This window comes from Chiloscyllium plagiosum, unplaced genomic scaffold, assembly GCF_037043375.1.
Source record: "Chiloscyllium plagiosum isolate Xiang-an unplaced genomic scaffold, Cpla_swu_hap1 HiC_scaffold_36, whole genome shotgun sequence".
In the NCBI taxonomy this organism is placed as follows: domain Eukaryota; kingdom Metazoa; phylum Chordata; class Chondrichthyes; order Orectolobiformes; family Hemiscylliidae; genus Chiloscyllium; species Chiloscyllium plagiosum.
In genome coordinates this window covers 11,325,496-11,340,799 of record NW_028270174.1, presented here as the reverse complement: position 1 = coordinate 11,340,799, position 15,304 = coordinate 11,325,496, and the positions used below count along the sequence as shown (strand labels likewise).

The window sequence follows — 15,304 nt, the reverse complement described above, 5'->3', positions numbered from 1 at the left end:
GGTTTCCTATCCAATTATAATTGGCAGGTGGAGTCTTGTAACGACAAGGTCAGTGGCAAGAGTAACTGACTGCAGTACAATGTGAATAACTGTAAGGGCACCTCAACAAGAGGATGCCCCTCTCAACCACTTTTTAAAAAAAACGTTATTAGTTACAAAAGGAAAATTGGTCAGGCCCTTCCACAAAGCCGACTTCAGTTGAATCCAACTACCCTTGAAGGCACAGAAGGGTCTGCAGGCCTGCTTGGAGGACAGCTCCCACTCCATCCTGCCATAGGTGCCTACTTGCAGCTGCCCCTGTTACATCAGGAAAGTGGAGGCTGGCTGGAAAGTTCCAGTCACTCATGCTTTACAATGTTCATAATGAGCCTAATTCCCTGCCCACGCCCTGGGGGTCACTTCTGTGCACCCTGCGTTTGAATCCTCCAAAATGTCTGACATTGGGAGCAACATCCTACAGCTGATAGGCTGCCTGATGAGCACTTCAGAGCATCCGTATCTGTACACCTTTTGAGGCAGGGAGTTGGCAGCCCAAAACAATTCAGTCTGTGACTTCAGTTTGCAAACAACTCCCTTAAGAATGAGAAAGCGAAGTGCATGATGTGAGAAAGAAAAAGGGAGTGAGAACAGATTTACTAACCTCTAAGACCTCTAAGGTTTCCTCCAGGCCATTTGTGTACTTATTGTCATCCACACTTTCACTGCAGCCTGATATTCCATCTCTAATTGCTTTGCCAAAACAGCTCCACAGATAATGACAAATACAGACCATCAAGATCAAGACTTCAGTCTGTTCCCATTAAATTGTTAATAAGATCAGTAAATTTTCAGACATGATAACCAGTCATGCTAACATCCCCTATTTTACCCGCGCTGCATTTTATTCTTGCTTATATTTTTAAATGTACTTTTCCCTTTCCACCTCTCTCAACTCTTCCAGTGTCAATTACTGATCCCAAGAGATTTTTGTTCTTCATCTTCAACTATTATTAAATTCTTGTACTGATCCCAGAGGATCAGGGGTTCTCTTAGGGTTCTCTGGAGGTTGAGGAGAAAGTGAGGTCTGCAGATGCTGGAGATCAAAGTTGAAACTTTATTGCTGGAACAGCACAGCAGGTCAGGCAGCATCCAGGGAACAGGAGATTCGACGTTTCGGGCACAGACCCTTCTTCAGGAATGAGCAGAGAGTGTACTACCTTTTATCTTCTCCTGCTGAACACTCTCTGCTGAATCTCCTGTTCCCTGGATGCTGCCTGACCTGCTGTGCTGTTCCAGCAATAAAGTTTCAACTTCTCTGGAGGTTGTCTTTTTACAGCAATATCAGGTACTTTCCTAAATGCTCTGAGAGGTACCTCCGACTTCAACTCTGATAAATCATAAAATGCAGTTTGAGTTATTTCATTTGCTGATGGGGGATTATTATATTGGGGTTCTGGCATGAGCAAGCTGCACTGGAAGGTTGGAAATCGTTTACCAAAAGTACAAGGATTGCAAAGTCTTGAGGCCACATGAGAAGTCTGGATTCTAAAGATGGGTTCCACTTCAATAATTAGAAGACTCACCTGCCAACCTGCTTTGAGTAAAACAGCCTTTGGATGTTCTATATTACCAGATATTTTTGAAAATTTAGCCTTGGTGCCCCTGCATTTCCTTACAACATCTACACACCCAATCCCTCATCTTGCTTCTTTTCTTTGGATAGGTAAAAGCTTTAGAGAATCCCTACATTGTGGAAGCAGACCATTCAGCCCATCGATTCCACATCACCCTTCCAAAAAATAACCCATCAAGACCCTATCGCTGCATTTTCCATGGTCAGTTCACCTAACCTGCACATCTGTGGACTGTGGGAGAAACCGGAGTACTTGGAAGAAACCCACACAGACACACAGAGAATGTCCACACAGACAGTCACCTGACGTTGGAATTGAGTCTGGTTCCTGGTGCTGTGAGGTAACAAGGTAACCACTGTGCGACTCAACGAGAATAGCACTGCAGGTATCCTTACATGCCAATGTCTGCAGTGGTTGAAGAGGGTATTTCACCATCACTTTCTCCATAGCATTTAGGGATGACCAATAAATGTTGCACGATGGTTAGCACCAGTGCTTCACAGCACCAGTGACTCAGCTTTGATTCCAGCCTCAAACGACTGTCTATGTGGAGTTTGCATATTCTTCCAATGTCTGTGTGGGTTTCCTCTCAGTCCAAAAATGTGCAGGTGAGATGGATTGGCCATGGAAAATTGTCGATAATGTCCAGAGATGTGTAGGTTAGGTGGATTGGCTATGGAAATACAAGGATAGGGTAAGAGGGCCAAATGGCCTGCTTCCACTCTATAAGGATTCTATGAAATGCTGGCCCAGCCAGAGCTTCTAATGTATGAATAAAATAAAAATCTTGCAGAAACTCCCAAAGGAATGTTGTCAAAGTTACAGTTTCCTCACGGAAATTATGAATGTTTTTGAAGTGATCCAGGTTACTACTTAAGTGAAGCCTTTAGAATTAAATGCCCTTCCTGCCCACCTGGAGAACCTACTTTGAATATTTGGGCTGAATGTATTCAAACAGTCTTTGTCATTTCCAATGTAAATTGTCAGAGTCAAAGGAATATCTCTGTAGCTAAATTTTCCCTTCCGACATTAGCCCCAGATTGGGCACACTTCCAGCGCAAGATTAGGCCACTGAATATTCGTCAGGTTTACTTATCTAATTTGAGTACACTTTATTCATTGGACTATGCCACAATCCAATACAACAGGCAACAGCCGTTCATTTCTAGTTTGGTGTTTCCTGTTTAAATGACAGCCATTAGTTGCTAAAGTCAAGCTGTCGAACACCAGCTGCAATTTTTGATGAATTCCTTGTGCTAATAGACCCTCATCCTTTGTTTCACATGTTGCCAAATCTCGGTGTACCCATCCTTGATATTACCAAATGATCTTCTGCATCCACCTACATATTCAAAGTGCCATGTTTTTGATCCTTGAAAAAATATTTTAAAACTACAAAACAAAATTGAAAGCTACCCAACATTTTTCAATGCCTGCATGCATTATCTCCTGGATTGGTTGTTGCAGTGTTCGGGAGGTCGATTTTCAATTCCTTTGGATGTCCGCATAATCCTGGAGACTTGCCAATGCCAACTGTATAGCAATAAATGTGGTCAGGGTGAAGGAGAAGGATGCTTGCTCCAGACTTTGCATTCTTGCAGCATTTGTGAATGATTCGTAGGATATTTGTGCTTCCTCCACAAAGCAATGTTGTTTTGTGATTGTTATGAGAAGTTCCAAACTGCTGTGTTATTCATAGACCAACATTTAAGGAGACAAGCGGAAGAGAATCAAGCTGAGAGTCAGATAACTGGAGCTGGTGTGCCCCAGGATCCTCAACAACCTCATGATCCAGGTCTGGAAAACACTGCATTATCTTTTTATCTTGAGACCGAATAATTAAATGGGGTTATTTGAACACGTGTCATGGAGAAAGACCTTTTTGCATAAACAAACCTCTTGTTACATTTATTCACTTCCAGAGCTTTAACCACACATGCTATACATTGATAAGGTAGTCAGGGGTATTTTAATTGGGGTGTTTAAGATGATTAAAGAAGTTGACCAGGTAGATAGAGGAAATGTTTTATTTATTGAAACACATTCCACTGTGCTGTTCATGTACATAATCCCACAAAAACAGACCCCACATTTTGTTTTGACTTGACAGAATTATAGTTCTGAGTTTCAAACTGTCTGTCACCTTACAAAATCTGATGTTGAAAATCCAAAATCAAACACAACTCAGTAAATAAATATTATTTTCTCATTGCATCTTTCTCTAGTCCACCATTCGTGTTTATCTTCTGTGGATGCTTTGAGATTGTCTTTGCCTGCCCAGAATTCCACTCCTATGTTGAAATGTTGGAGTTGGGGGCTGAAAAGATAATATATTTTGATAAATGGCTTTAAAAAATCAATAAAAATAATTAAATCATCTGATAACAGGGACTCCTTCAATCCATCACAACTGGGCACTAGGAGAATGTCACTGAATTAAAAAGTTAACCAGCTGCTTCCAACTCCTGAGTCCCTTCCAGTGTAATTGTGATTGACAGTCAGCCCCTGATTCAGGAAACCTCAGGGAATACTTCACCTTAGAGTGTCTTGACAGTCAAATCAAGTGCATTAGTAACGTTAGGGAAGATATCTGTACTTTATTAAGGGCTATGTTCAAAATGTAGATTCCACATTGCAGGTGTAATAGTTTTTTTTCATGTGGAAGGCACAAAGCTGAGAAAGAGCTCTTGATCAAGAAGAAGTTTATATTTTTGATACAGTAAACATAGTGCCTCACAGAGGGGGTAATCCTCCTCCTGCTGCTGTTTGTATAATTAGATATCATCCTTGAAATGCGTATGTGGTCTTAGCCCAATGAATTGTAATGGTTATGGCTCATTTTGATGTTTTAAAGCATTAACAGCAAAATTCAGTGACAAGCTGTATAATCAGGAAATTAAGCTGGGCATACTGCGAAGGAAAGTGGAAAACATATCTGCCAACATGAATGATGTACGGAGTGTGCTGTACTCTCTGGAGGGAAAGATAAATGAAGATCAAGGGAAAAATCTGCAGTCAACCTCAAAAGGTATGGCGAATGCTTCTAGCCTGCAACCTCTTAAATTGGGCAGAGTATGGAACAGGGCAGCAAGATAGTTGACTGTTAACTGCCCTCTGAAATAGGCCAGCAAGCCCACTCCATTCAAGGATAGTTAGGGACGGGAAATAAAAGCTGGCCTTGCCAATGATGCCCACATCCTATGAATGATTAGTGAAAACAAGAATCATATCAAGCTCATTGACATGGTCCTCAGGATGCTCAGAATAGATCAAGTCGGCTCTATCATTATCTGTAACACTGCCAATTGGGGTTGCACAGTCAGACTTCAGATTCTGACAATGTGGATTTCAGATTTCTTCAAACTTTTAGCTAAGCTGCTCAGTATGAACTGTGACTCAATTGCACCTCAGGATTAGAGTTCAAGCCCCAGGCCCATGACTTCAACACAAAGTTGTGGCTGGATGTTCCAGTGAAATGCTACATCATGGTGGTGCTGTCATTCAGATGAGATGACTAATGCCCTGTCTGCTAGCATTCAGCTGGATTTAAAAGACCACCTGCCTCCAGTGGAGGTGTTGACACATGTGTCTTGGTCAATATTAATCCTTCACTCAACATTCCCAGAGAAACTAGGCACAATTACTTTTCTGCTTGTGGGAGCTTGCATTGCACCAATTGGCTGTCGTTTTTGCTATAATACAACAAATAACCCATCGAAAGTACTTCATTGGCTGCAAAGTACTTTTAGACATCTTGAGGCTCTGTAAGTGGTTCTATCATTTTTTTTATTTTTGGGGGCAGCACAGTAGCTCAAGTGGTTAGCACTGCTGCCTCACAATGTCAGAGACCCAGGTTCAATCACCAGCGTCAGGCGACTGTCTGTGTGGAGTTTGCACATTCTTCCTGATCTCTGTGGGTTTCCTCCAGGTGCTCCGGTTTCCTCCCATTGCCCAAAGATGTGCACGTTAGGTGGTTTGGCCGTGCTAAATTGCCCATAGTGTTCAGGGGTGCATTGGTCAGGGGTAAATGTGGAGAAATAGTGAGAGGAATGGGTTTGAGTGGGTTATTCTTTGGAAGGTTGGTGTGGTCTTATTGGGCCGAAGGGTCTCTTTCCATACTGCATGGATTCTATGATTCTATGACTGTGCTTTTCAAATGACAAAGCCCATACTGTGCTGGGTTTTACCTCCTCAAGACCAGTTTAGATGAACTGTCACCATTCACTTGTCCATTCTTTCAAACCTCTTCCCCATATCCACCACTAGGGTGTACATCCACAAATAAACGTGAAATATAAGTCATTCAATGAATCAAATCCAATGACAAAACTAAGCCAAGCACAACTATATACAGAAGAAAATCTCCCATCAATCACAAGGTGATCCCCAGAGAATATCATTGTCTTGAATTGTTAAACAGCTGGTTCTAGCTTCCATTTTCCGTTCCCATAGGTTTCGTATTTGGTTCATTCTAGTAAATATTTCTTTGTCACATTACCCTGAACATCCAAAGCAAACACGCTTGCAACTCCATGGCAGATATTGGAACTGTTTTTAAGAATTTCATTCCCATCCCCTTTTCTCTATTTCTGTCTAATTTCCTCAGTGCACTGATCACCAGTGTGAAAATAACTTAACTAGTGGTGATTAAAAATAGAATCTCTCAGCCTTGGCAACCACCTCTAACCCTGCAATCCATCCCCATTACACCCTTCTTCAGAAGCCATCGGTAGTGTAAAGAAGTATCTATTGCTCACCAATGTAAGATTTTGGAGTTTACTTCAATTGTAAGACTCAAGTCAATTATCATTGTAAACTGAATTTGAGATCCAATCTAAAAATTTCCTAGTCTTGATTAGTTAGTTACAAGACTCAATGTAGGTCCAAATATGTCTTCACAAGTTCAGAGAATGTACTACTTTTATCATTGCAAGTACAAAATGAATAAAACTTCATAAAGCAGTGGTTTTCAGTTGATCCACTTAATGACATCAGATTATGATTCTGTCTGACTGGGCACACATCTTGGGTTCTCTCCTGTTTACTGAAACCTTCCTTCTGTCTTCAGGTCTTCCTCTCTTGTACATCTAACCATTAAGAATCACCACTTATTAACCTTTGCTAGCCATTACTCCTGTAAATGATTAAAGACTTTGGAACACTAAATGGCTTAGTATTGCATGGACAGTCAATCTTGGATTAGCTAGCTAGTGTCTGCCCAATTCCTGATCGACTTCTTTAAAAGTAATGATCAACTTAGTGACAAATTCCCTCCTACATCATCATAAGTCCTTTGACATGCCAATTACTTTGTAAGATCATTCTTTTTGGAATGGCTTGTCTCCAAGCTTATCAATTCCTCAGATCTTTATCAAAACAAGATGCATCAATAGAACACAATGTCACCTCCCAGTGAGTAATTACCACCTCACATGACTCAACATATATATTTATGTATTCGTCAAGATCTATAAATATCATTTAATTAGAAAAGTCCATGTGTGACTACAAAACTGGTGATGCCAAAAACAGATTAAAGCTAAAAAAAAACAATATGAATGCACATATTCTGTTACATATTTTAAGTTTCAAAACTAAACCAATTTGCTTTTAAAATAGCCGTGTCTTTGAGTAAAAAACCTTCTAATCCTATTTTCATAGTTTGCATTAGCTTAAGCCTTAAAACCAAACATTTAAAAAAAAAACAATGACCTTACCTTTGATCTGGGCTACACAGCTTTCTTCTTTTACAGAGAGTGTATTACACCTAGCAACAATTAGATAAAGTGTAATTTAGTTCCTCACTTGCTTAATCAAGTCAAAATGATTAATTATTTAAAAAAACAAATCCAATTCCAAACTAAGGAGTAAATGCAATTAAAATGGCCACTGGACACATTCAGTTCTTGATTTTCTTATTGTTTTTGAGGTAATACTGTTAGAGCTTTGTTGTGAATCTTTTGGTATGATTGAGGAAATTTATCATCATGACCATTTACCCTCACCCCAGCCACTCCCATCTGTTTCAAGAATAACCCAAAACTCTCCAAAATGAGCTGGTGAGTTTTTCTTCCTCATCCTGTGTCCTGTTTTGACATGCCTACCCTGACAGCAGACAAATAGGTTGTAAATTTTACAGTGGGCTGCAATATTGATGTATACAACTGTCAGTTTTATTAACCTCATGTGGCACTGTTAACTCATTCTTTCTTTTAAGATGCAGTGCACTTAGCTCAGCTGGCCCACACTGCGAATGTATTTTGTCCATCCCCGCAGATTCCTTGAGTCCCTGTGCAATCAATGGAAATTGACTGCGCTTTGCAGCTGCAAAAGGTCAAAGGTCTTTTGTTAAATTATGTATCGGGCTCAGTCTGGTCCCAGTACAATTGAGTCCACAGCACCAAGCCTAAATTGCCTTGTTTCATAGTCAGATATATTTGTCACCCAGGGCTCTAAACGGGCTGGACTATCAAAAGACTTTGAACAGGAAATTGTTGTCTAAGGTTTTCATTGTTTAGTGAATTCCAAAGATAAGAAACTGCTTAAATCATTTGCTTTTAAAGGCGTGCAACACTGTGTCATAGAGCTTTCTCCCTTTTTGTCGAATATGTGCTCTATCAGAATCTATTGGTTCATGAATGTGCTGCATGGAAATTGTAAAATACGAAATCAAATCTATTTCATCTTCTCGAAACACAATCCCATCCAAGGTGACCTGAGATACATTGGAATAAACACACAAGGAGTATTGTCTGTGGGGGAAAGGAGACAAAGTAATCAAGGCAGTTGTGGAAGATGGAAAGAAGGTGGAAAATGTATTGAGGAAACAGGTTCACAACAGGAACAAGCAAAGAAAATTAAAGAGAGTGATACATAAGGTCATTATCAGACAATAAAGAGAAACAGAATTTTTTCAAGCAATAATAAAAAAAGGTAAAACAAGTCTGAGAACAAATGTTAGTAACTGGGAGAGTTTTCAAAAGTGACAGGAAATGGCAAGATGGTGACACTTTGAGATTGTGCCTGTTCAGATCCAATAAAACAGTACAATACTATTTAATGAGAATTACTGGAAGAAATGGAAGGGTTTTTTGTTAGCATGCCCTAAGTATATGTTAGTCCTTAAGGATTTGGTGGGCATAATGCAAGAGTCATCTGATGTGGCAGATAAATTTCTGAATTTTGAATCAAATCCTACAATATGTAAAAATTGCAATGATTGATAAAATGACATATGCAAGACAATAGATTTCCATAGTTATAATATTCCATTTTCTATTTGAATTTGATAAACCAGTTCCCCACAGAAAGAACTTGGCAACTGTATTACTTTTAAATACTCAGTTTTAAAGCAATGCACATTCACAATTTTTAAAAAAATAAACATGAAGACAGCAGAAGGTTAAAGCATTAATTTCTTCAAGAATGAAGAAATAGCCAATGTTGTAACTTAGTACACAGGAAACTATGACACAATGACCTAGATAGCCTGTTTTAGTAATGTTAGTTGAAGTATAGATATAAGTCAGAAACCAAGAAAAGTTCCCTTCCTTTCAGATAGTGCCATGTACCTCCCCCTGAGTTTATTATCTCAGCCAAAAGACAGCACCCATGACAACGTAGCACTCCTTCAGCACTCTGTTGAAGTGTAGATCAAGATTATGTGCTCAACTCTCAAATATTCTTCTCAATCCCATTAACCTCTGACTTACAGGTAATCATGCTTCCACTCAACAATGGTTATTATCAATATTCTACCAAGGAATTATACATAAGGTATAAGATTAGATCAGTTGAGTAATAGCAATGGTGCTACATCCTTGAGAATACCTAAGACAAGGTCCCAAAATTGTAATTTACTCCTTGAATTAAAAATGGGACAGTGTGTGTGCTTTTCTATAATGGTAAAATCTGAATGGATGATTTCTAAAGATCCAATTCCATTCAACAGATTATTAAATATTTGGGGCAGGGAAGAAATGAAGCATCATCTTTACTGACAAGGAAGATCTTCCCATTTGAAATTATGCCTTATGTTGGTGAGAGAGAATTAGCATAATTAAGTGGATTGGCCTTTCTTGCTTGCAAATTGACACACAGTCACCATGTTACTAATGTTCTCCCAATTATTTGTTGGGGAGGAATCAGTTCTTTAAATTGATTTAATTTCTTTGTTTCAGCAACAAAATCAAAAGGGATTCAGGAGCTGATAAAAGACCTGGTGATGCAACAAATTCAGTTGTTTCAAGACAACACGCAGGACATGGTAACTCAGCTTTACAAAACCATTTCAGGTTTAACTGAGGAACTTCAAAGCACCAAAGATGCAATCAATCAGTTAAACAGCACCATTTTATCGCTATCTGAGAATTCTCAGTCCAGAACATTGAAGCAAAATTATACAGCTGTTCTTGAATTCCAAGAGATCAGGGAGGAAATGAAAGTGCTTAGAACTGATATAGCAGCAGCTTGTAATGGCACATCTCAGGAAATGAATGAAAAGTTGAAGTCGCTTCAAGCAGAATTGAAAAAAGAAAGCAATAGAATTGATGCTTTCTATGAAACCATGAACCATACATTTTCACAGGTAATGAAAACTCAGGACAGGCTGGACTCCAATCAGATATTCCCAGATGCCACCGTTTCTGAGGAGGAAGGAGGCCAGTGGAAGGAGAGCTTCCAAAAGAATTCGCTGAATATCACCAAAAATGTCAACATTCAGGGCCACATGATATCCCAACTGTATGCTGAAGTAAATGTGCACAGGTTACAGCTCTTCAACTTAACACAGTTAGTTGGTGACAAGCAGGAAATGGTGATTGGAACATGCCAAGAGATGGTTGAAGAATGCAAGAGCAATACAGACCAGTTGGACCAAATGGAGAATAAACTGCATAACTTAAATAATACATTCACTGATATTTTCACCTCATTAGAAGACTTCTTGGCCTCAATGAACGAGAGAATCAGCATTTTGTCATATGATGTGGAAATCCTTCAATCCGTGAATGAAGGACACGTGCCAGTGGATGAAACAGGCACCGCTGGCTATGGTTTTGCGGCCGCTGGCCCTGTCCATGGTGCTGCTAACCGCGCCTTCCCTGACCGTAGCGACGCTGTCCGCGGTGCTGAACTCGCCTCCTTCATTGAGCGTTTCAACAATCTCAGTGTGACCGTGAACAGCTTGGTTGCATCTATCAAAGATGCAGGAGATGGTTCACCGCTCGGAAACCAAAACCAAGCTGGAGATGAGTCACTCACCAATTTCCTAGCTGAATGCCGTCTTGAAATTGAGGATGGTTTGAATGATACAATGACAGTCATTAATGATGCTGTTGATTCCATGAGAGATGGTTATTACATCCTGAAAAATAATGTCACAGAACTACGGGAATATGTTTTGGAATTGTATCACAAGAATATTGAAAAGCAGAGTGATGTTTTGAGTGTGATTCCACAATTAACTCAGTTAAATGCATCTTTTAAGGCAATGCTGGATGACTTGGTGAGACACCAGTTTGCATTGGAAACGATAGGTGGCCTTCAGGATCTGAAGGAAAGTGAGATAAGCGTACTTCCAAATCTAATGATGATGTCTCAGTTGTTGAATAGAACCGTGGCTACAATTGAAGATCACCAACAGATGATTCACCATCTGGAAGAAGCTGTCCTTCATTCCCCTCCAGAACCTAAAGACTATGAACCACGAATTCTAGCACTTGAATCACAACTGAACTCTCTAATGGGGAGGTTGAAATCATCAACCAAACGTAAAGCACCCAAAAGAACACAAGGCGAAGTCCAGCCTGCACCTCCTAAATATCAGGTGTTGAGTCACAAAGTGACAGGATTACAGTCCAAATGGGTTAACTTGAACAAGAGGCTCTCCCAAGTGGAAGAGGTGACTGGAAAAACCTGGGGACTTTGTCAGAATTTGTCTCTGTTGATAGCTCATGTCAATACCAGTATTTCAAAGGCTGCAGTGCCAGTAGTAAAGCCAAACATCACAGCTCTTCAGGAGGAACTGAGAGACTTCATGCAATCTATCAGTGAAGCCACTGTGGGCATGTTTTTCACTAATATTACAGTTTATATGGATAGGAGCATTTCTAATGTTGTCAGGAATTTTACAAAGTTCCAGAAGCAAATTAAGCAGTTATATAGGAGACCAAGAATCAGTAACAAAGCCAATATTACAACCAACACAGGGAGAAGCCAACGAAATGCTGACAAGGACACCTTTCCAGGTAACTACTATATATTTCAAATGTTATTCTTTCCTTTTGGTCACTATTGGTGCTTTTGCACTTACTCAGCTACAGACAAGAGACACAGAACATTTTGTAATAAAACAAAACAAAGAGCTGACAATCTGAAACACAATCTGAAATTTCTGGAGAAACTCAACAGAATCAAGCAGTATCAGTGAATATTGGTGAAAGCAGAATAAAATTTTCAAGTCCAATGACCATTCTTAATAAGTCATTGGACCCAAAATGATAGATTAGATTCCCCGCAATGTGGAAACAGGCCATTTGTCCCCACCAACCCTCTGAAGAATAACCCAACTAGACCCATTTTGCTCTGACCAATGCATCTGACACTATGGGCAATTTAGCATGGCCAATCCACCTGACTGGCACATCTTTGATTTGTCAGAGGAAACCCACAGGGCGAATGTGCAAACTCCACACAATTACCCGAGGCTGGAATCAAACCCAGGTCCCTGGCACTGAGAGACTGCTAACCACTGTGCCACTGTACCACCACAGGTGAATGTGATAACCACGACACTACAGAAACGAGCTCCGCAACTCTGTTAAATCTGCTTTCTCTCTATAAGATCTGCGGACATTCTGCAGAATTTCTATTTTTGTTACAGATCATCCTGTGACTGAAATTCAGATTATTGTATTAACTGATTAGTTGGCACAGTGGCTCACAATGCCAGGGACCCAGATTCGATCCCTGCCTTGGGTGACTATCTATGTGGAGTTTGCACATTCTCCCCATGTCTGCGTGAGTGTCCTCTGGGTGCTCTGGTTTCCTCCCACAATCCAAAGATGTGCAGGTTAGGTGAATTGCCCATGCTAAATTGCCCATAGTGTTCAGGGATGTGTAGATTAGGTAGATTGGTCAGGGGTAAATGCTGAGTAGTAGGAGAATGGGTCTGGGTGGGTTACACCTTGGAGGTTCAGCATGGACGCGTTGGGCCAAAAGGCCTGTTTCCACACTGTAGTAAGTCTAATTCTAATTCTAGTTAAAATACACAGGAAATATGTATGACACAGGATATTTATCACAGCAGTAATGTTGCAAAAACTGGTAATTTACAGAGAAAAGGTGATATGGCAGAATATTGTGATCTTAAAATTAGAGAAGGGGCATTCAGAGTTGGTGTCAAGAAGCATGTCCTCACACAAAGGCTTTTGGAAAACTGGTACCATCCACAAAGTGCGGTCACAGCTGCAGATTATTTAAAGTGTCAAAACTGAGATTCTTTTAGCCAAGGGCATTAATGGTAATGGTGCCAATACCAGTAGATGGTTATAAGATGCTGATTAGCCAAGATTTAGCTGAATGGCAAAGCAGAGGAGGTGAATGGCATCCAACTATTTCCAGTTGTAGTTGCTCTTGTGGGAACATGATATTTTAAAACCATCATGACCCAATTATGTATTCTTCCCATTTTTAAAATTAATCTGGATAGAAATGTAATGATATCAATTTTCAAATGCTTAAAATGCGCTTAAATGACAAATTTAGAGGTAGGAAATTGCATGCTCAATTTGCCCGCATGCTGGATGTTCATTGCTGAATTTGGCATCCCCTACTTTAGGCAGCAAGTGCCTGAAATATGCACACCTTCCTTTGCAATATTGAAGTGAAACCCTTGCTCTGATTTCCAAATATGTTTGTATAATTGGTTAAAAGTATCCAGATTTTGCATTGCCAAAGCTCCAATTATATTTTTAGCTCTGACTATGGCCTGACCAATCATTCCTTGTTCAAAGTTTGTGAGAAGATTTGTAGCTCGGGTGCTCTGTGTTGTGATTCTGTTCGCCGAGCTGGGAATTTGTGTTGCAGACGTTTCGTCCCCTGTCTAGGTGACATCCTCAGTGCTTGGGAGCCTCCCGTGAAGCGCTTCTGTGATGTTTCCTCCGGCATTTATAGTGGTTTGTCTCTGCCGCTTCCCGTTGTCAGTTCCAGCTGTCCGTTGCAGTGGTCGGTATATTGGGTCCAGGTCGATGTGCTTATTGATCGAATCTGTGGATGAGTGCCAAGCCTCTAGGAATTCCCTGGCTGTTCTCTGTTTGGCTTGTTCTATAATAGTAGTGTTTTCCCAGTCGAACTCATGTTGCTTGTCATCTGAGTGTGTGGCTACTAAGGATAGCTGGTCGTGTCATTTCATGGCGAGTTGGTGTTCATGGATGTGGATCGTTGGCTGTCTTCCTGTTTGTCCAAGTAGTGTTTTGTGCAGTCCTTACATGGGATTTTGTACACTACATTGGTTTTGCTCATGCTGGGTATCGGGTCTTTCGTCCTGGTGAGTTGTTGTCTGAGAGTGGCTGTTGGTTTGTGTGCTGTTATGAGTCCTAGTGGTCACAGTAGTCTGGCTGTCAGTTCAGAAATGCTCTTGATGTATGGTAGTGTGGCTAGTCCTTTGGGTTGCGGCATGTCCTCATTCCATTGTCTTTCCCTTAGGCATCTGTTGATGAAATTGCGCGGGTATCTGTTTTTGGCGAATACATTGTTTAGGTGTTCTTCTTCCTCTTTTTGCAGTTCTGGTGTACTGCAGTGTGATGTGGCCCTTTTGAACAGTGTCTTGATGCAACTTCTTTTGTGTGTGTTGTGGTGGTTGCTTTCATAGTTCAGGACTTGGTCTGTGTGTGTGGCTTTCCTGTATACCTTTGTGGTGAATTCTCCGTTCGGTGTTCTCTGTACCATCACGTCTAGGAATGGGAGTTGGTTGTCCTTTTCTTCCTCTCTAGTGAATCGGATTCCTGTGAGTGTTGCGTTGATGATCCAGTGTGTTTCTGTGTTTTTAATGATTACAAAGGTGTCATCCACATATCTGACCCAGAGTTTGGGTTGAATTTGCGGTAAGGCTTTTGTTCTAATCTTTGCATTACCGCTTCTGCTATGAGTCCAGAGATGGGTGAGCCCATGGGTGTGCTGTTGATTTGTTCATATATTTGGTTGTTGAATGTACAGGTTCAGTAGTTTGAGTATGCCGTCTTTGTTGATAGGTTCACCGTCCTATTGTCTGTTCTGTATGTCCACAATCATTCCTTGTGGAAGAAAGCCTTCAGGTATTTCTCTTTTAAATTGCATTGAATTGGAGCTATGGTAAGTAGGTGAGCTTCTTTTGATTCTACATTCATTCTGTGGCTGCAGTTAGCTAGGTTGCTTAACCCTATCCAAATTATTGTCCATCCTCCTCTGACTACAGGCTTAGCTGTGGGTCTTAAACCTACCAGACCCCAGAGATGTAGCTGGCTGTCAATTAACAGTTAACAAGAACAAATTTAAAGTCATGCTTGGATCTCCCCATTATTGTTCATTTTATTTGAAACTAGGCATTGCATTGACCTCTAATAAGTCAATATATTTTAATAAACCTGTTCAGATGTGCTATGACATGCCACTGAAGCAGGTGAGACTTAAAACGTAGATGCAGGGACACTACC

The 15,304-nt window shown here is 40.5% G+C and overlaps 1 protein-coding gene across 2 annotated transcripts in view; it reads left to right on the top strand.

Moving 5' to 3' along the window:
- LOC122539489 (multimerin-1-like) overlaps positions 1-15,304 on the top strand; it is a 68,393-nt gene that overhangs the window by 31,260 nt on the left and 21,829 nt on the right. The window contains exons 4-6 of one of the 2 annotated variants that reach the window (XM_043674387.2): positions 3,313-3,408; positions 4,468-4,641; positions 9,794-11,860. In XM_043674387.2, coding sequence (XP_043530322.2) covers positions 3,313-3,408; positions 4,468-4,641; positions 9,794-11,860 — 2,337 coding nt within the window. The remainder of the gene's footprint in view (positions 1-3,312; positions 3,409-4,467; positions 4,642-9,793; positions 11,861-15,304) is intronic. The other variant, XM_087979954.1, reaches the window with a different exon arrangement.